Source organism: Mauremys reevesii, linkage group 1 (genome assembly GCF_016161935.1).
Source record: "Mauremys reevesii isolate NIE-2019 linkage group 1, ASM1616193v1, whole genome shotgun sequence".
In the NCBI taxonomy this organism is placed as follows: Eukaryota; Metazoa; Chordata; order Testudines; family Geoemydidae; genus Mauremys; species Mauremys reevesii.
This window is the reverse complement of record NC_052623.1, coordinates 268993553-269015244: the sequence shown is the minus strand read 5'-3', so window position 1 is coordinate 269015244 and position 21692 is coordinate 268993553. Positions and strand designations below refer to the sequence as shown.

Below are 21692 nucleotides of genomic sequence, written 5' to 3'. Positions count from 1 at the left end.
CTGAAATTTCATCATGTTGTAACTGTACAGGTCCTGACCCAAAAAGGGTTTGTGGGGTGTGTGTATAAGGTTATTGTAGGGGGGTGATGGTATTGCCACCCTTACTTCTGTGCTGCTACTCGTGGTGGTGCTGCCTTCAGAGCTGGGCAGCTGGAGAGCTGTGACTGCTGGCCAGAGGACTCCACATGCTGCTCCTGCTCCAAGATCCAACCCTGAAGCTCCCATTGGCCGGGAACTGCGTCCTATGGGAGCTGCAGGGGTGGCACCTGCCGACGGGGCAGTGTGCAGAGCCACCTGGCTGTGCCTCTGTGCAGGTGCCGGAGAGGGGACATGCCGCTGCTTCCAGGAACTGCTTGAGCTAAGTGCTGCCCAGAGCCTGCACCCCAGCCCTGATCCCCCTCCCACCCTCTGAACCCCTCAATCTCAGCCCAGAGCACCCTCCTACACCCAAAACCCTGCATCCCCAGCCCCACCCCAGAGCCCACACCTCCAGCTGGAGCCCTCCCCACACCCCAACCACTTGCCCCAGCCTGGTGCCCCCTCCCGCACTCTGAGCTCCTCATTTCTGGTCCCACCCTACAGCACTCCCCCCCAGCCGGTGCCCACACCCCCTCATGCACCCCAACCCCAATTTCGTGAGCATTCATGACCTGCCATACAATTTCCAGATGTGGCCCTCAGGCCAAAAAGTTTGCCCACCCCTGCTACGAGGCCTTCAAATATCAGGCTTAAACAGAAATTCAAACAAGTGGTGTCTCCTGTGGTCACCAAGGGAGAGATTTAGGGTATGTCTACACTGTAATTAAAAACCCGTGGCTGCAGGGCTAGCTCTAGACCCCAGTGTGCCAAGCACGCGCTTGGGGTGGCATGCCGCCGGGAGGGCGGCAAGCGGCTCCGGTGAACCTCCCGCAGGCGTGCCTGCGGAGGGTCCGGTTGTCCGGTGGCTCTGGTGGACCTGCTGCAGGCATGCCAGCGGGAGGTCCACCGGAGCCGCGGGACCAGCGGAACCTCCGCAGGCACGTCTGCAGGAGGTCCACCGGAGCCCCGGGACCGGCGACCACCAGAGTGCCCCCCGCGGCATGCCGCCCTGCTTGGGGTGGCGCAATTGCTAGAGCCGCCCCTGTGTGGCTGGCTCGTGTCAACTGACTCGGGCTCCTGGAATCTGAGGGCTGTTTAATTGCTGTGTAGATATTTGGACTCAGGCTGGAGCCCAGTCTCTGGGACCCTGCAAGGTGGGAGAGTCCCAGAGCTCGGGTTGCAGCCAGAGCCTGAAAATCTACACTGAAGCTAAACAGCCCCTTAGCCTGAGTCCCATGAGCCTAAGTCACCTGGCACAGGCCAGTGATGGTTTTTTAATTGCAGTGTAGACATACCCTTAGTTTCAATACTTAGGTCAGTCTTTTACTTCCCGGGAGATTGCAGAGGCTAGAAGTAGAGCTGTGCAAATAATGAATGTTTTGGTTCACTGGGAATTCTGAAAAAAATCAGAAAACAATCATTTTGGATTTAATTGTGTTTTTTTTTAATTTTTCCGTGAAGGAGATTTTGAAATGAAACTGTTTTTAACAGGAAAAAAATCAGTTGTTTTGGAATGTTTATTTCAACACAACCACTTCAGCTAAACCAACATGAACTCACGAAACATTCTGGTGTCACTGAATCTGCATTTTTTGTTGAACAAAGTTTCACATACATTTGCATTGCTGTATAGAGATACCTGTTAGCTGATCAACCGCACTTGTGAGCTCCAAAGGGGACTTCCATCCATGCCTTGTCAGTTTTAGGAAAGTTACTGAATGACCCTTGAGTGTAAAAGATTGTTCATAGAGAAGCTGCCAAAATATCTAAATAATATTTATTCTTTTACCCACAAAATCAGGGCATCAAATGAAGGTGTTTTCTCTCAGCTCACTCTCCCTTTCTCTCTCATTTTTACATACACAATCTCACTCCTATTTTATCCTGCCATGTGAAAATCACAATACTGAAGATGTGATATCAATTTTTTTGCCATAACAAGAGAATCATGATTCATTGCAGCACTAGGCAAGAAAATAATTTTTGATTAATTATTATTTGTTAAGCCAGGCTGTTAAAAGATATAACCAGGGAAAAAAGCTAATATAAAAACAGTCTGAAATGGTAGCAAATAAAATAAAAATTATTAATGACAATATCATTTCATCTTCTCATATTTTTTCACATTTTTCTCTGAACAAAGTTCTCTTTTAGTGGCTTGTGGTCTTTAAAATTTGTCATGATCTTTTCAAATGGTCTCAACTCCTGTTTAGTTCCTTGTGATGTGCAGCACATGTCTGCCATGCTGCAGTAATAATATTCCTTTTAAATAGTAATTAGAAGGTTTGGTGGGAGGGGAGGGGATGATTCTAGTATTGGTTTGCTGGGCATTCATTTCTCTGTATAATTTTCACATAAGTGAGCAGAACGACCCTGCTTCTTGCATTCATTTCACCTGTATATAAAAGAAGGCATGTTTTACACACTGGGGATATAACACTGAAGGCAGTAGGTAAGAATAGGAGGGCCGTGCTGAATTTTGAATCCATCTGGGTTTGTCAATTATCATAAAGAGTTATAAAAGCTGTTAGTATTCAGTCCCAGTCATTGGCAGGTGGCATTGCAGTTAATGGACCAAATGAGCCTTCAGAGGCATTTTTCTACCCGATTAACTCCGGAAAATTTAACACCTGTGTAAAACTAATTTTTTTATTTTGCCAAAGTAATTTTTTTTTTAAATATTTCTTTCATTGACAGACCATTTTCCTAAGGCAGCATCTGCACCACAGCAAAACCAGCCTTTTCCGTCACCAGGGAAAGCGGCAATGGCCCAAGAAATGGTGGCAACCCAAATCATTGCTAAGAAGTCATCAGAGGTAAATGCTATAGGGAATGATGCTACTGTTGGAGGAGAGGGGTTGAAGCATGCCTAAATCAGTCTGTTCTGATCCTTATGCTATTTATTACCATGGCAGTGAACAGGTCAGAAACACACTGGAGTTTTCCAAATTAGGATGTGATCTCAGAGCCAGGTTTATGATTTGGGGTCCCCAAAATGCTGGAGTGAGGGGAATTATGCTGTCCACCATCTCCCCACTCTAGCCCAACCGTTGGAAGAGACTGGACATGACTTGCTATGTCTGTATAAAGCCCCCCAAAGTGAAGGTTCCCAGCAATCTTAAAGGAAAACTCCAGTGTTGTTTTTAAATTTTTGTATCAAAAGAACATCAAAGCTGTCTTCTTAAAATTAACATTAAATATTTTAAAAGGTACATCTCCATGAAGAATGCCATTATCTTGCTAACAGGTAGAAATTAAGTCAGGGAGCAACTTAGTCTGCATTGAAATCAGTCAGGAAACACTGGATTGTGAATACCAATTTTTGGTACATTTAAAATAAGACAGTTTTTTCAAGTAAACATAATTTTGTTTGAACTTAGCTTGCTTTACTTTATTTTACTGGAAGATAGTGTCTAGGAATTTCAGATGGAGATAAACTGAAGTCTCCCTCCCGGAGAAATAGCAGGCAGCTGATCTGTCCCCTTCCCTTCTTCTTCAGCTTAGTATTCTTATACCAGATCATGCATCCTTTACCTCTAACCTTAGCGCTAAACTCCACCCACATTCTCAGCTCTGCCTCCCCTTCCTACAGCCTGACTCCAGCAGTAGAACTGTAAGGTACCACAGCTCTTGAACCCAGTCCACAAGGTTTACAAGTGAGACCCTTACCCTATGTGCCACTGCACTCCAAGGTCAAATAAGGAAACTGCAGCTGAAACCCCACCAAACAGGAGCTATATCCACTGACTCAGCAGGATCAGCTGACTAACAGTAGATCTAACAGTTGGGGTCTTGAGCCTGGGCACCACCACTGAAAGATCCCAAGGTTCTGGTCAACTGGGAGGCCATCATTCTTCCTTACATCTACCAATTCCCCTGCAATTACAGATCCTGCAGGACAAACAGGCCTTTTCCATGCAATGGACCCCGACTGACTTGGGAGTGGGGGATAATTTCATGGATTTCTCTATAGCTCAGGTCCTCAGCTTTCCTGTAAAACCCCAAAACACCCCAGATAGGGAAGAAACAGTAGATGGGTCCCCACTGATGTTGGGCCCAGTTACTCAAGAGACCTCATCTTTAAAGTTGTGATTGGGGAACAGCAGGAAGTCCTACAATTCACTCTTATTAGTGTCCTGCATCTTACCTTGATTTTGGGACACCCTGGCTACTCTGGCCTGACCCCCATTTTCTGTGGTCGCAACACATTATCTCTTTCCCATTGAGTTTCTCCCAGTTCAAGAACCTGGAATTCTAGAACCCAAGCTGGAGAAACCCAATTGAAGAACCCACAGGCCCATCCACATGGCGGCAACTTCATTGGGTCCAGAAACACCAATTCTCCATGACGAACCATGCCTCCCCATAAAATACTGAGACTACCAGGACATCTTCAAAAAAACAAAGTGCACACACACAGTATCCCTGCATCATGATTTATGATTGTCCCATAGACCTGTGAAACCAGAAAAACCATCACCCCACATACAGAAACTGCACCATTTCCTTTGTGAATCTGTCTTGTTTCTGACCAACAGGGAGGAATTGGTAATGAATCTGAAGGTGAAAGGCGATTTGGGTGACTGTGATCACAAAATGATAGATTTCATGATTCTAAGGAAAGGAAGGGAGTGAGAACAGGGATAATGGACTTCAGAAAAAGCAAACTTTAACAAACTCTGAGAACTGGTAGGTAAGGTCCCATGGGAAGAAAATCTAAGGGGAAAAGGAATTCAGGGGAGCTGGCAGTTCCTCAAGGAGACAATAGTAAAGACACAACTGCAAACTATTCTGATGCAAAGGAAGACAGGAAGAATAGTAAGTGATCAATATGACTCCATCAGGAGCTCTTTAATGACCTGAAAATCAAAAAGGAATCCTACAAAAAATAGAAACATGGTCAAATTGATAAGGAGGAGTACAAAAGAACAGCACAAGTATGTGGGGACAAAATCAAAAAGCTTAAGGCACCTGGCAAGGGATATAAAAGGCAATAAGAATAGTTTCTTTAAATATATTAGGATCAAGAAAAAAGACAAAGGAAAGTGTAGGTCCTCTATGTAGTGGGGAAGGAGAGCTAATAACCGAAGACATCAAGAAAGCTAAGTGCTTAGTGTCTATGTTGCTTCAGTCTTCACAAAAAAGGTTAATGATGACTAAGGATACGATTCTGTCATGGAGGTCACAGACTCCATAACTTTTCAGGACCTCCGTGACTTCTTCTAGAGCAGGTCTGGAACAGCTAGCCAGCGGCCAGCCCCAGGGCTTCCAGAACAGCTGACTGGCAGCCAGTCCCAGGGCTGCCGGAGCAGTGTCTGGGGTGGGGTCAGTCCTCCTGGGGTTGGAGCAGCTGAGGTGAGCCCCTGCCACAGGAGCAGCTGCAAGCCCCGGCAGAGCTCTGTTTTTCTCCCTGCCCCCCAGACTATTTTTAGTAAAAGTCAGGGATAGGTCATGGGCTCCATGAATTTTTGTTTAGTGCCCATGACCTGTCCCTGACTTTTACTAAAAATATCCGTGACAGAATCTTAACCTTAATGATGACCAGATACTCAATACAATTAACATTGACAACCGGGGGAAGGAACGCAGGCCAAAACAGGGAAAGAACAGGATAAACAGAGGTGAAAGTAAGCCGGTCTGGTCCGGTACAGTGTACCAGCAAGAGCCAGTATGCCGTGCTGGACTGGACTGGCTTCCACGGTGGTGATTTAAAGAGTCCAGACCTCCAGCCGCTGCAGGGAGCCCTGGGCCCTTTAAAGCACCACTGGAGCTCTGGCAGCTGGGCTCCCATGGTGATTTAAAGGCCCCAGACCTCCACAGCGACCAGAGCACCAGGCCCTTTAATTCGCCCCTGAGCCCCGGTAGCTCTGGGGTGATTTAAAGGCTCTGGGGCTCCCAGCCACAGCCAGAGCCCCAGGGCCTTTAAATCTTGAAAGGCCCTGTCTCTTCTGGTTGAGGCCACACCCCCGTTCGGGACTCTGGTGTACCGATAAGTCCTTTAAGTTACTTTCACCCCTGAGGATAAAGATTATGTAGATAAGTTAGATGTATTCAAGTGGGCAGGGCCTGATGAAATTCATCCTAGGGTACTTAAGGAACTAGCTGAAGCAATCTTGGGGCCATTAGCAATTATCTTTGAGAACTTCTGGAGGATGGGAGAGGTCCCAGAAGACTGGAAAAAGGCAACATAATACCTGTCTTTTAAAAGGGGAACAAGGTGGTCTGGATAATTCCCCAGGTCCTGTCAGCCTAACTTTAGTACCTGGAAAGGTACTGGAGCAAATTATTAATCAGTTTGTAAGCATCTGGAGGATAATAAGGTTATAAGGAATAGTCAGCATGGATTTGTCAAGAATAAATAATGCTTAATCAACTTAATTTTGGACAATCCAAGACTTGGCATGCAGTAGCCTGCTTATTCCAGTGGCCACAGGTGCGGGATGATGTCTGATCTTACATCAGGTTGTGTGACACATGCACTTGGACTAAGATCTTTTGAAGCAAGCCTTTTGTCTTCCTGATACAGTATGAAACTCTTTCCCAAACTTGGTCAAATAAAACCCTTGATTTCATAACAGAACTACCAGTGAGAAGGACACAACACTATACTAACAGTAGTGGATCAGCCTCCCAAAAAGGCCCATTTTATACCATGCATATGCCTCCCGACTGTAGAAATTACTGCACAACCCTTAATTATGCATTTTTTCCACTGCCATGGCCTTCCTGATCATCTTACCATAAACTGAGGCTTTCAGTTTACATCCAGAATTTGGAAGGATGTGTTTCCTGTCGTGGATGTCCATTTGTATACATCCACCTCCCATCATGCCCATTCGGATGGCCAATCAGAATGGGTCAATCAGGTACTTGAATAGTGTCTACACTGTTTCCTGAACCACTGCCAAAATAACTGAGTTGTGTTACTCCTGGCCCAGTTCAGTCCCTTCTATCTCAGCTATGGTTTTCATCCACAGTTCAATCCCTCCGTCCCCTTGTCCACAGCAGCTCTTGCTGCCTCAGATCTGGTACAGACTATTCATAACACCCAGGCGAAATTAAAGGAGCATCCGGAAGCTGCCATAATAGCTTACAAACATCATGTTGACACAAAGAGTTCCCACCTCTGACGGTTGGTCAAAAAGTATGGCTATTCACTAAATACCTACAGACCAACCAACCTATGCACAGATTGGATAATCAATACATAGGCCCTTACACCTTTCAACAAATCAGTCCAGTGACATTTGAATTGCAGTACTCCCTCAGTCCTGGAAGATCCATCCAGTATCTCATGTAACCCTCCTGAAACCTCTTCTCAATGATCTGTTTCCCTGCTGGTGCCACAGCTCCCACCCCCAGGTCAAATACAGGGCCATGAGGAGTACATAGTTTGGGACATCCTGGATTCCCAAATATGCAGAGGAGTGAGTGAGCACTGTATTATTTGATCGACTGGGAAGATTGTGGGTGCAAAAAATGCTCTTGGGAGCCAGCTCATCATGTTCATGCCCCTGCAAAACTACAGAGATCACCATGAATAGCCTGAGCCCATGGCTCCTAGAGACCAGCCTTGAAGGTGCGGGGGAGGAGTAGTGTCAGGCATCATGGGTCTCAAATCCAGTCCCACGGGGTTGCAAAGAGAGAGAGTCATACCTCCTGCATCACCACCCTGCAAGGCCAGACAAGGAAACCAGTTGATATCCCTCAACAGGAGCTACACCTGCTAACTCAGCAGCATCACCTGACAAGCAGCAGGCTGCTGATTGGACACCTCTTAGCATAAAAGTTCCTGTTCCTGCCTTACCCTTTGTCTGAGGGACTAGCTGCTATGCCTGCTGCTGACCAGACTCCTGAGATCATGTTCACAGCTCCTCACCTGGTTCCCGCTCCTTTTGTTACCTCGCCTTGTTCCTTTATTTTGTCTTTCATCCTGGCTCCAGTTAACAACTCTGGCTTCTTGACCCTTGGTGTAACTTCTAATTCTGTCTCCAGTTTTGACCCCTGGTGTGACTTCTGGCTCCAACTCTGGTTCAATCCTTGCTGTGGCTTCTGACCCCAACCCTGATTTTAATCTGGGGTTTGACCACGTTAGAGGTCCCAACAAAATCCCACCTATTCTCAGCAATAAATTCCAGCCTGCAGCCTGATTTATTATTATTATTATTATTAGTAGTAGTAGTAGTAATAGTAGTACTGCCGTGGTACCTAGGAACCCTCGTCATGGAACAGGTCCTGATTGTGCCAGGTGCTGTACAAACACAGAAGAAAAAGGCAGTCCCTACCCCAAAGTGTTTGTCTCATCCTTGGGATTTATCTGGTAGGGAAGTAATCCAATTGGAGATCACTGTGTTGAAGAAGCAGGGAAGGGAAGAGATTAGAGGTATGCCATTTCCCAAGGAATGGGTTCCAGGTTATCTCTCTCTGCAATTTCCAGCAATTAAAATAAAGAAATACAAGTTACATTAAACCAGACACTTACACAACCCTCACCCCCTACTTTTACCTGACTGCGTTTCTTAAATATATTCCAAAACACCTAAAACATAGCTTTTCCGATTGGTTTCATTTCAGAATGAATTTCTTCTTATCCTATAGGCAGAAAATGGCAGCTTCCATGTAATGAGCTAAGAAACACATGTAGCTGTAGTAAAGTTGAAATATCAAGAAGTATTTCTTAAATGTTATTTCTATTTCTAAGTTTTTGGATATATTCCATTTTGTTATGATAGGAAGCCACAGACATTTTGCTTTAAGGCATTCCCTGGGTCCCCTCTGTGATCGGCAAACAGTGACGAAAGCTGAGACCAGTACCAGTTCAGGATACACCCTACGGGGTCATCATGGTAAAACTGCTGCTGGGAGGGAGATGTTCACAGAGACCCAGAGTGCCTTACCCTTACTCACATTTAACATCATTTTACTCCATGAGTAATTCCATTTAAATCAATGGGACGACTTGTGGAATTAGGTACTATTCAGTGTGAGTAAGAGTATCCCAATCTGGCCTAGAGTGAGTCCAGCCACCACGTGGAAGTGGGATTGTGCAAGCTGGTTAAATTAGCTCTAGCATCTGGCCATCAGTCAGCAGACCTGATGCCTGATGCTGGAACATGTTTTGGAAGGTCACTTATAAAAAAACTTTGTAAACTGCACTGTTAAGTTTATTAATAGAAATAACTATATCCCTGTAGACATGCATGGGTATTCCAGGGCAAATACTCTTTTCTTTCTTAGTAACATTTTGTTATCTGATTGCTAGTCTCTGCACAAAGAGGTTATCTGATTAATATGTAGACTAACACACCTTTGTATATTTGGTAGCTTTATGAGCTGCAACTTCACCTGATTAAACTGCTTGCTCTAGAAAGAATTCTGTGCTTTCTACCCTACTCTGAGTCTTTTGACAGAGATCATGGGGAGGAAGGTTTTCCTCATTTGGACCATTGAGGAGACATTGCTTTTTAGATCAGGTGGATGAATCCCACACTATTTCCTTCAATTGTGGGAAAGCAGGAGGGACACTGGTGGCCTAGGACTCTGATATATTCAAATTCATCCTTGTTCTGTCTTCCAAAATCAATTACATAGGGCCAGGAGCAAGTGCCTCTTCTGACTGGTGTTTACAGAAGTGAATACAGAGACTCTGAAAGGAAGTGTGTTTAGCCCTTGACCACTGGGAGAATTACTGCATCCCTGAATGTAAGGGTGGTGACAGGAGGTGGAATAAAGAGAAAGACAATCCCGGGAGGAGGAAGTCCCATCCCAGAGGACCCATTTCTGTGTTCAAAGACATTTTTTTCAAATGCACACTATATGGTTCTCAGGGGCATATTCACTGGCCAGTGCATGAAATTCCCTGTGCACTGAGGAGGGGAATATGCCCCAAAAGTTTTATGGAACCTTATGATGAAGTGGAATGCAGTATTGTCTCTGTCTCTTCCCACCTATTCCTGGCTATTATTTCGGAGGCTCTACAAGGGCCTGCTGTAACTAATTTGCTTCCTTCCCCATCCCAAGTAGTTTTCTATAAATGGTACCCCCTGCTTTGCAAAGAGGTTTGGAAATGAGATTTTTCATTTTAAAAGCATTATTATAGCATGGTAATATTCCACCATCCCCCTGCCAAGCTTCCCCTTATTAAATGTCAGCAGCACTCGCCACAGTCCAGCTCTCCCTCTGTTCAGCAAGCTGCTTTCACAGTGGATGATGAAACTTGGCATGGATAAACAGTAAATCTAATTAGTGATGCCCACACGTGCTGTGTAAGGGATTGTAGGTGATCTACAGTACTAAAGGAAAGCACATACTCTGATTACAAAAGAGAAACTGAAAAGGGTTCATCTCTATGGTTGCTAAGACAGCACAGGCAAAGCTTGCATATATTTTTCAAAATGGCTTATTATAAATATATATTTCAACCCATTCTGTTTTCCATGCACAGCACACTGGAATTTAGGAAAGCAACACTTTCAGACTCAGATCCATGCTTTCTCTTTTCTTACGCTGCACGCTTTCATAGTTAAAAATAATGCTTAGCACTTATGTAGGACTTTACAGTTTAAAGTCACTGTCATTGACTAATTAAACCTCACTGAGGCCCAGTGGTTGCCATTAAAAAGTCAACATTTATCAGATATTGTACTGCATAGTGAGCAATGATGCTGGAGATACTGCACTTATTTCCTGTTTGAATAGAGAACTACCATGATTTCCAGCACTGTGGTGACTGAAGATGAATGCTGAATTTTGAATGGTGACCACTGTAAGTAGTAGTATCCTTATAGTACAGATGGGAAATTTGAGAGGTTAAGTGCTTGATTCTCATTGACATGAAGGCCGCTTTGCACCACCGTGGCAGTGTGAAGAGGTCTTAACGTGGCTGTAAGTGTAATTTACTCAACTTTAAAGCCTCTTCACACTTCCAGAACTGCATCAAGCAGTCTTCGTGAAAATGAGAATTAGGCCCTAGCTTTGCTACACATTGTCATTGCCAGAGCCTAGATTAGAATTCAGGAGTTCCTAGTTTCTGGTCTTGTATTTATATCCCTAGTGCTTTTTAACGTGGAGAGAGCTTTCAAATGTACCTCACAGAGGCCTTGTCTACACTGGAGAAATTTGTGGTGCTAATCACCAGAAGATGAAGATCACTGGCATAATAGCCATAGCAGTGCAAATAGTCCTCCCACTACCACCTCACGGTGCATTGGTCACCGCTCATACAGCTTGTGTGGTCTACTTTCTGTACTTTGTCAGAATGGAGATAAGTTTGCTGGAAAATACTTATGCATACAAATAGCACAACAAACAGCATGGAGCTAGTTGCATGCTGTTTTCACAGTGATCAGCCTCTTTGATTTTATTCTGATTCTATCGTTGGCATGTATCTAAGGAGGCCATTGTATGAGAATGCTGCCAGCTGGCTTGATAGCCAATGTTCAGGCATTAGTGGCCATCTGGAGTGATGAGGTGATCCAGGACCACCTGAAACTAGTCTTTCATAGTACTTTAATGTATGACTGGATACGTGAGCTACTGGGTACCAAGATGAGTATTGCTCAGGGTGGCAAAGAGTACTGAGAGAAGGCAAAGAGGCTGAAGGTCCAAGAAGAACAAGGCTTGGGACAATTACAATAGATCTGGTTTATGCTGGAAAAAGTGTTCCTTTTACAACAAACTGGACTGAGTTCTTAGCATTCGCTCTCCTACATAGCCTGAGGTGCTTCTAGATAGCATGGAGGTTTCTTGCAGCGCAATGGCGATGGAAAAAAGGAGAGCACTCGATCTGTGAATCAGGTGGACCAGCAAGACAAGGATCCAGACAAGGTGGTTCCGGACACATTGCTGGAATCTCAGGATCCAGAGCTGGAGGTGGAGACTATGCCCAAGCCATTTCTGCAGGAGGCAGAACAGGAGAGATGCCCTCTATAGCAGGTATGCAGCTTTTTATTGTAAAATGTACCAATGGGAGTGGATTTTGTAGGCTTGAGGACAGAAAAATGGTTTCCAGGTTCCTATGAATGCTGTTCTTAGTGATTTTGGATAGGGGATAATGCCTCACATGAAGATGGAAGTATCCAGCTCTCTCCCCAACTCTTCCATTCTCTCCTCCCCTACAGAATGAGTGATAGTTACTGACCCTCTCCTCAGCCCACCCAGTTCAGTTCCCCTGTAATCCAGCAGGGTCAGCATGTCCCTCAGTAATGTTGCCCCTTGCTTTCCACTGCAGAGTTCAGAGTGGAAGTGCTTGCTTCAGCTTGCACAGTAGCTGGATGTGCCATGTCATGCCTCATGGCCAGATTCAAAATGATGGATAAGAGGGGAGAAAAAAAGTCATAAGTAACATAGAAATCACAACAAAAAGGGTCTAAAAATAAGATACTATTGCAAGAAAGTACATATTGGTGTAATTGTTCATGTGACATCGTATTTCTCACTCCATACACAGTTTACTGCTTGTATCTACCTGCACTCAAAATTTTTATTTTTTCTTGCTGTTTAATGCATGAAAAGCAGTCTTAGGCATATTTTGATGACACAGTGAAGTAGAGATAACTACAGACCATGAGAGTAGGGGAACTAATTATGCTGTCTAGCCCACCAGCGCTCAGAAATCAAATACATTGATTGAAATCTTGTGGAGATATGATTAATCTTAGATGTGATTTCCCTCCAGTATTCAGGAGTTATGTCTAAAAACCTACACAAAACAAGTCTTCTAGCCTTACAATCAAATTTTGGGGCATTCCATATTTCTCTCCACCCCTACAGAAGCTCAGACAACTTCTTCATTCACAGTTCTGGTTCTCAAATATCATTAATGCAAACAAAAACTGCTTCTCTTTCCCTTGTTAATCTAGTTAGAGTGACCACCTCCTGGCCAATCTCCCATCCTCACATTAATCTAGTATCCTCACTCACCCTTATAAATGTTGTGTGTAAATTCTAATACATTCCTACCAGCTCTACTCAAAGAAGAAAGTGCCTTGTGATCAAGAACTGGAATTCAAAACTGAAATGGAATGGTTACTTTTGATCACATTCTTTGTTGTATCAAGGGAGATATGTGCTTTTGCTATGATTATTAACTCTTTCATTTCTTATTTCTCATTTTAGTGGCCTTTGTGGGTCATCCCAGAACAGACCTGGGGGCAAGCAGACTGGACCCATAGAGATGGAATGACTGACAGACTTGAAGTTCAGGAAAAGGAAGAACTAGACATGCACAGAGATATGAATAAAGACATATATATATATGGAGATATACCTATTTTATAGAACTGGAAGGGACCCTGAAAGGTCATTGAGTCCAGCCCCCTGCCTTCACTAGCAGGACTAAGTACTAATTTTGCCCTAGATCCCTAAGTGGCCCCCTCAAGGATTGAACTCACAAACCACTGAGCTATTCCTCCCCCCTTGGACTACACATATAAACCCTAAAATAAATGACCTTTGAGAAATAGGAAGGTTTCAGACAGGACAACAGGGAAATGATGCAGGGCTAATTTCAGAAGGGGGAGAAATGCAAATGGAGGACAGACAGTTCCAAAGGGAAATTTTCAACTATTACATCAGGGCTCAAGCATAAGTGAAGTACTGATGCAACAACTAGCTGTTACACGTATGCCTGCAATCCCTGAACAGTACAACATTTTAAATCAGGATACCACTACTTATTGGATTACCTCCTACTTTTGCTGCCTCATAGCCATTCCACCCCTTTACAAGATCCTGGAAAGGAAAACTGGAGTCCCAGTGAGATGCACTTATGAACTTGGAAGATAGCATCTCTATTGCTTTTTATAGTGTACCTATGTCAATTTGTTTTGCTGTTGCAGCTGGCCTGCAACTTTGTGTATAATAGAGGAGCTTCTGGAGTCCCTGTAATAACTCCCAGAATCCACTGCTTCAGACTGCCAAGTAGGGAACTGTGTGATAAAAAATCCAGAGGGCAATGCAACCGCAACTATGCAACAGCACAAATGTGTATACAGGGCAAAACTGCAACCAGAACAGAATGGCTAATGGGGACACACTACTGCATTGGTACTTACAGCAGTGTCACCCCACCAGTTCAGTTACAAATGGTTCAATCCTCTACTGTAGACAAAGCCATAAATATGATTCCACTTACCTTCCACAAAGTGTTAACCATTTTCCTTACCACATTTGCTAATTTAACTCATTTAGGATTTTACAGAAGCATTATCCTCTCTCAGCTTTATCCTTCTATTTGAATTGATCCTGCCAAGAACTCACAATCATCAATATCAGAATCATTTTCATGTCAAATGCAACCTGATTCTTGCAAAATAAAAACCATTATGAACCTTTGCCCCCAAATAGAACTGAAACCAAACCAAAGCTTTTGGAAAACTCAGTGATGATCAGTTAATGTTTTTACTGTTATTTTTCATTTCAATGCAGTCATTGCATTACCTTGTTAAGGTGTGAAGCAGAAATAGATAAATGCTTTTCTCACTAATTCTGGCCCTGCTTTATAGATGTAAGCGGCTAGAATCATTATCCAAACTTTTGGGTAGTTACGTGAACTGAACTACCAAGACTGAGTTGTGTCAGCTTCCAAGCAGTCTAGAAGGGTTTGGACTTCTGGAATATGTTGTTTCTTTGTTGTGAGAAAAATGAACAGACACAGACTTGGGATATTCTTTCTTATTCTACTTCTTAGATTGTTCCTATTATTTCTTTGACTAAAGATGAGTAAAAACAACAAAAGCAGTAACTAAGATTACATGCATGTAGCACAGCACCACTTTCAGGGCTCTATCAGAACACCTTTGTGTTCAACCTTTAAACCCATGTGTCTCCAGACTACTTCCAATGTCTGTGTCTGAACCCACCCCAAACACATTAAAACTTTGTAAGATCATATACCTTTCTGTCATTCACAGTCACTGCCACCAGCCATATGCCAATCACAATTATGCCTCCTACACCCAAGGCTGCCAGTCTGTCTGGAGTTGCCACAGCAGATTCATTTTAATCTGTTCTAGGAATGTACAACTTTAATCTTGACTGTACTACAAAAAAATACCCATTGTTAATAGCAGGTGTCAGCAACAAAGAGAGAAACCAATGCTGAATGTGGTTTACCTAAGGATAGACTTCAGCACTGTTTCAACTGCATTCATTCCTGCCACCCTGATGTAAGCAACAGATACTTTTCTAGTGTAGCCAAGGCCTTAATTCCCCATTCAGCTGCTTTAAGCACTGCTTTGTTAAACCTAATCTGTTAAGACAATTGGAAACCTGCTGTGGTTTTTAACTAGAGCTGTCAAGCGATTAAAAAAAATTAATCGCGATTAATCGCTCTGTTAAACAATAATAGAATACCATTTATTTAAATATTTTTGGATGTTTTCTACATTTTCAAATATATTTATTTCAATTACAACAAGTGTACAGTGCTCACTTTATATTTATTTTTTATTACAAATATTTGCACTGTAAGAAACAAAATAAATAGTATTTTTCAATTCACCTAATACAAGTACAGTAGTGCAATCTCTTTATCAAGAAAGTTGAACTTACAATCATAGAATTATGTACAAAAAACCCCAGCATTAAAAAATAGAACAATGTAAAACTTTTGAACCTACAAGTCCAATCAGTTCTACTTCTTGTTCAGACAATCGCTCAGACAAACAAGTTTGTTTACATTTGCAGGAGATAATGCTGCCTGCTTCTTGTTTACAATGTCACCTGAAAGTGAGAACAGGCACTTGCATGGCACTGTTCTAGCCGCGTCGCAAGATATTTTCATGCCAGATGTGCTAAAGATTCATGTGTCCCTTGATGCTTCAGCCACCATTCCAGAGGACATGTGTCCATGCTGATGACGGGTTCTGCTCAATAACGATCCAAAGCAGTGCGGACTGACACATGTTCATTTCCATTATATAAGTCAGATTCCACCAGCAGAAGATTGATTTTCTTTTTTGGTGATTTGTGTTCTGTAGTTTCTGCATCAGAGTGTTGCTCTTTTAAGACTTCTGAAGGCATGCGCCACACTTCTCCCTCTCAGATTTTGGAAGGCACTTCAGGTTCTTAAATCTTGGGTCGAGTGCTGTAGTTATCTTTAGAAATTTCACATTGGTATCTTCTTTATATTTTTTCAAATTTGCAGTAAAAGTGTTCTTAAAATGAACAACATGTGCTGTGTTATCATCTGAGACTGCTATAACATGAAATATATGGCGGAATGCGGGTAAACCAAAGCAGGAGACATACAATTCTCCCCCAAAGAGTTCAGTCACTAATTTAATTAATGCATTATTTTTTTAACAAGCGTCATCAGCATAGAAGCATGTCCTCTGCAATGAAGGCCGAAGTATGAAGAGACATATGAATCTTCAGTGCATCTGGCAGGTAAAATCTTGTGACACCAGCTACAGCTGTGCCATGCGAACACCTGTTCTCACTTTCAGGTGACATTGTAATTAAGAAGTGGGCAGAATTATTTCCCACAAATGTAAACAAGTTGTTTGTCTTAGTAATTGGCTGAACAAGAAGTAGGACTGAGTGGACTTGTAGGCTCTGAAGTTTTACATTGTTTTTGAGAGCAGTTATGTCCCAAAAAACCTACATTTGTAAGTTGTACTTTCATGATAAAGAGATTGCACTAGAAAACTTGTATGAGGTGAATTGAAAAATACTATTTCTTTTGTTCATCATTTTTACAGTGAAAATGTTTGTAATAAAAAGTAATAATATAAAGTGGGCAATGTACACTTTGTATTATGTGTTGTAATTGAAATTGATATATTTTAAAATGTAGAAAAACATCAAAAATATTTAATAAATTTCAATTGGTATTCTATTGTTTAACAGTGTGATTAACTCAAAAAAACTGAGTGATTAATCGCATGAGTTAACTGCAATTAATCACCAGCCCTATTTTTAGCCCTTTTTGTGAAGAGAGGAAAGCATTTCAAACATTATCTAGTTCAATGAAAGTATTTTCATATCTGTCCTAGCTGCCAATGTGTGAACACATCAGTAGTCAACTGGCATGTTATAATCACCAATTTTTGGCTTCCCTCTAAGATCAAATAAAATAAAACAAGCTGTGAGCAGCATTGGGCCAGCTCATCAGCTGGTGGAAATCAGCATAACTCCAATAACTTCCAGGAAGCTACACCAATTAACCCCAGCTGAGGACCTGGCCCAACACATCTGATACTGAAGAGATCTGGGTTCTCTTCTCTTAGGGAGATTTCTTTACTTTTCTTAGCCCAGTTTCCCCATCTGAAAAGACAAAATACTAATACCCTACCTCACAGTGCTGTAATAAGGCTGAGTTCTTTAATATTTGTAAAATGTTTTAGCATCCTCAGATGAAAGGTGCTATGAAATTGCAAAGTAGTTGTAGTATTACAAGCTGAAGTTGGGACTGATAAAAGAGAGTCCTTATGAAAACACAAATCTTTTCAATAATAGCAAAGAAAATATAGGGCCAGAACATTTCTTTTTGTATCAATGGTCTTTTTTTACAAGTTTGCTCTCGGGCAGAAGTCACCCTATAGCAGAATAACAGATCGAAGTAAGCCCCTTAGTATTTTAAAAGGTGACCAGAAAAGCCTGCAAGACCTCATTATAGGGTTCTGTGTTTCTCCTATAATAGATGATCATATCACTGACACCTAAAGCAGAACAGTGAGCTGCATTCTTTATGGTGCTTTAGATATTAGTGACATCAATGTTAGTAGGGGAAAGGCAGCCCCCTGGACTCAGGCCTCAGAATGCAGGTAAGTCGGAGAAGTCAGCATTTAGTAATTTTTATTTTAAAACATATACTTCCAATGGCCTGATTCTCACATGGATAAATGTCTTATCAGTCTTAAACATTTTAAAAATATTTCAGTCTGTATTTAATGGCCAGTGGTTTTACTAAAAACCAACCAACCAAGCAATTTAGGTAAGTTGCAATTTTTAACACGCTGCCCCCTTCATGGTTTTAACACCACCTGTAAAGCTCGAGTCTTCACCACTTTGAGCAGCATGGCTTGTACCTGCGTGTTCACCACTTAACTGATTATTTCTGTATGATCTTCTCCACCAGGACTTGATAGTATTTAGTGAAGATGAGCAGACCCCCGCCACCACCACTTTGCCACCTCCGTTTCCTGCTGAGGGCTCTTCAGATGGAGCACCACCAGTGGTGCAGGCAGCTGCCAGTGACTCCTGGAACAGAAGTATGATGGCTAAACAGTTCAAAACCTGAGCAGGGACAGAAGTTCTGTATTAATACAGAATCTTTAACTGAATAAGCTTTACCAAAATAAGTCAGTTGGGGAGGCATTTTATATAACACTTTACTGCTGAATAACATAGCTGATACATGGGGCAAAACTCACATCAGCTTCTGGTGCTTCCTGTGCTTCAAAGGAATAGTCCATTCCAATGGACAGGGAAAGAGTTAATTGAAATGGGCAGACCTAAAAAGGGTTCAGTTTGATTTCAGGCAACCATCCGTAAATTTGGATGATTGTTCTGACTCTGTCTCCTTTGGTTCCTTACCTTCAATCATTAATTAGACCCCCTTGAAGTCTTCCCCTAACAAGGCTGCTGCATGTGGGACATCAGTTTTTTTGCTTATCCATGGGCACCCTCTGTATTTAAATGTTTCCTACACTCTAAACTTTCCCTGTTCAGAGGTGTGCACTGAGTGCATTGCTTAGAAGACTGGAATACAGCAGAGCAGGACAGGTTTCAGAGTAGCAGCCGTGTTAATCTGTATTCGCAAAAAGAACAGGAGAACTTGTGGCACCTTAGAGACTAACAAAGTTATTTGAGCATAAGCTTTCGTGGGCTACAGCCCACTTCTTCGGATGCATGGAATGGAACATATATTGAGGAGATATATGTTCCATTCCATGCATCCGAAGAAGTGGGCTGTAGCCCACGAAAGCAGAGCATGAGACTCAACCAGAGAGGCTGTCAATACTGCTAGATAGCAGGATGTTCAAACGGTAGTGGGGATGGGTTATAGGATGGAAGGAACGTGTGAAAAAAGAGTTATTAAGAGGCAGCCAGGCAGGGGCGGCTCTACCTTTTTGGCCGCCCCAAGCAGTCATGCGCGGGAGGCGCCCCGGAGCCGCGGGAGCAGCGGACCTCCCGCGGGCATGACTGCAGAGGGACCGGTGGTCCCGCGTGGCTCGGCTGGACCTCCCGGGGCTGCGGACGGTTCGCGGGTCCGGCGGCTCCGCTTGAGCTGCCGCAGTCATGCCTGCGGGAGGTCCAGCCGAGCCGCGGGACGAGCGCCCCCTCCGCAGTCATGCCTGCGGCAGGTCCAGTCATCCCGGGGCTCCAGTGGACCTCCTGCAGGCATGACTGCGGCAGGTCCGCCGGCCTAGCCTGCCACCCCCCCCGGCTGCAGGGGACGGGCCGCTCCTCGGATCGCAGCGGCAGGATGAGCTGGGGCCCCAGCCTTTTGCATCCCCCTAGATTTTGCCACCCTAGGCACCAGCTTGTTTTGCTGGTGCCTAGAGCCGCCCCTGCAGCCAGGGAAGGGAGTGAAGGAAGATGCTAGGGCATGGAGCTGGTGCTATGGAAGAGGTCTAGAAAGAAGGGAAGTTTTTTGAGGCTGTGGAGAGAGGAGGAAATATGAACCATAAAAAAGTTCTGAAGCATTTCAGAGAAAGAGTTGAGATTCAGTTCAGTTAATACTTTTGAGACCCCAGATTGTACAGTCCTAGTTTAAGAAGAGTCTCTGAAATGGAGTTATTTCTATACAGATGCACCCTGGGTTACGCAAACCCGACTTACACAAATCTGCACTTATGGGAAAAGTTCCGTACGCTTTTTTTTGTGTGGGTGTGTGTAATTGTCGGGTATAGGTTCCCGACTTACGCAAAATTAGACTTACACAAGGTGTAAATTGGGGAGTGTCTGTATTGCTTTCTAACAGCTGATGCTGGCTTAAGTTATTTTTGTAAGTAGGAGCAATTCAGCTTCTCCACAATATGGTTTGTATTTTTCTCCCCTCTACTTCATTAGGATAAAGGGCGGAAATCAGCTTCCTTAAGAAGGGTTTATGTATTCCTGCTGCTATCTCTTCTCCTGCACCTCAAGTGAGAGTTCTGTGACATCACAATTGGTTGCCGTGGAAACAAGTGATGTCACAAGCAGAGAATTAGGACCTCAGGCGCAAGACATGGGGGTGAGAGAATAATAAGCAGCTGGAGTAGGTGAACTCTCAAGGAACCAAGATCCTGTTTTCATGCCAACACTTGTCTCCTTAGTGATAAAAAATGAGGGGGAGTGAAATGCAGGAAATCTCATAGCTTAGAAGCTGAATTTCTTTTACATTTTTAAAGTCTTCTGTAAGACTTTATATTATAAATATAAATTATATTTAGGTGTAAGCATAAGAAGCGTATTCGGGGTGGGTGGGGGGTGGTTGTTTGCTTTTACTCCTTGTCCTTCCCTGCCTTTAAAAACATAGGAGAATGTGTCACTTCATTATTAGTGTATGTGAAACAGGCCATAAATATGTCTTTCTAAAAAGCATATCATAAAAATGCAGGGAAGGGAGAGTACAAGGCTGAGGGGATTCATTTTTCTGCTCCTGTGAATGTAATAGGTAAAACCAAAGCTGCCTGCGGTAAAAGCTGGACTTCATTACATGTAGGGCTGAAATCTCTCCCTACTTATCCTGCGGAAGCGGGGGGGGGGGGGAGTTTATCATCATACCATGTTGCAAAGCCTAAAATAATACTGGGGTCTGTCATGTGAATTTTGGGGAAGATGGACAATTCAAACCAGTTCCACATGCCTTTAACAAATCTTTCTGCTGTAAACACACACAGTATAATCCCCCTATGTTTTCTAGACTGATCAAAGAATCATAGAAGATTAGGGTGAGAAGAGACCTCATGAGTTCATCTAGTCCAACCCCTTGCTCAAAGTAGGACCAACACCAACTAAATCATCCCAGCCAGGGCTTTGTCAAGCCGGGCGTTAAAAACCTCTAAGGATGGAGATTCCACCATCTCCCTAGGTAACCCATTCCAGTGCTTCACCACCCTCCTAGTGAAGTAGTTTTTCCTAATATCCAACCTAAACCTCCCCCACTGCAACTTGAGACCATTGCTGCTTGTTCTGTCATCTGCCACCAGTGAGAACAGTCCAGCTCCATCCTCTTTGGAACCCTGCTTCAGTAGTTGAAGGCTGCTATCAAATCCCCCCTCACTCTTCTCTTCTGCACACTAAATAATCCCTCAGCCTCTCCTCATAAATCATGTGCCCCAGCCCACTAATGATTTTCATTGCCCTCTGCTGGACTCTCTCCAATTTGTCCGAATCCTTTCGGGGGTGGGGGGTGGGGGGTGTAGTGGACACAATACTCCAGATGTGACCTCACCAGTGCTGAATAGAAGGGAATAATCACTTCCCTAGATCTATTAATGAAGCCCAATATGCCACTAGCCTTCTTGACAACAAAGGCACACTGTTGACTCATATCCAGCTTCTCGTCCACTGTAATCCCCAGAGCCTTTTCTGCAGAATTGCAGCTTAGCCAGTCAGTTCCCAGGCTGTAGCAGTGCATGGGATTCTTCTGTCCTAAGTGCAGGACTCTGCACTTGTCCTTG

At 43.5% G+C, this 21692-nt stretch overlaps 2 protein-coding genes across 5 annotated transcripts in view; one reads left to right on the top strand and one right to left on the bottom strand.

Annotated features, from left to right (window-relative positions):
• The window catches only part of GRAP2 (GRB2 related adaptor protein 2), a 142659-nt gene that overhangs the window by 64940 nt on the left and 56027 nt on the right, over window positions 1–21692 (bottom strand). The gene's annotated exons all lie outside the window — the stretch shown is intronic.
• Window positions 1–21692, top strand: part of ENTHD1 (ENTH domain containing 1) — a 64548-nt gene that overhangs the window by 23913 nt on the left and 18943 nt on the right. For all 3 annotated transcript variants that reach the window (XM_039499284.1, XM_039499292.1, XM_039499276.1), the window contains 2 exons: window positions 2776–2894; window positions 18161–18293. In XM_039499284.1, coding sequence (XP_039355218.1) covers window positions 2776–2894; window positions 18161–18293 — 252 coding nt within the window. The remainder of the gene's footprint in view (window positions 1–2775; window positions 2895–18160; window positions 18294–21692) is intronic.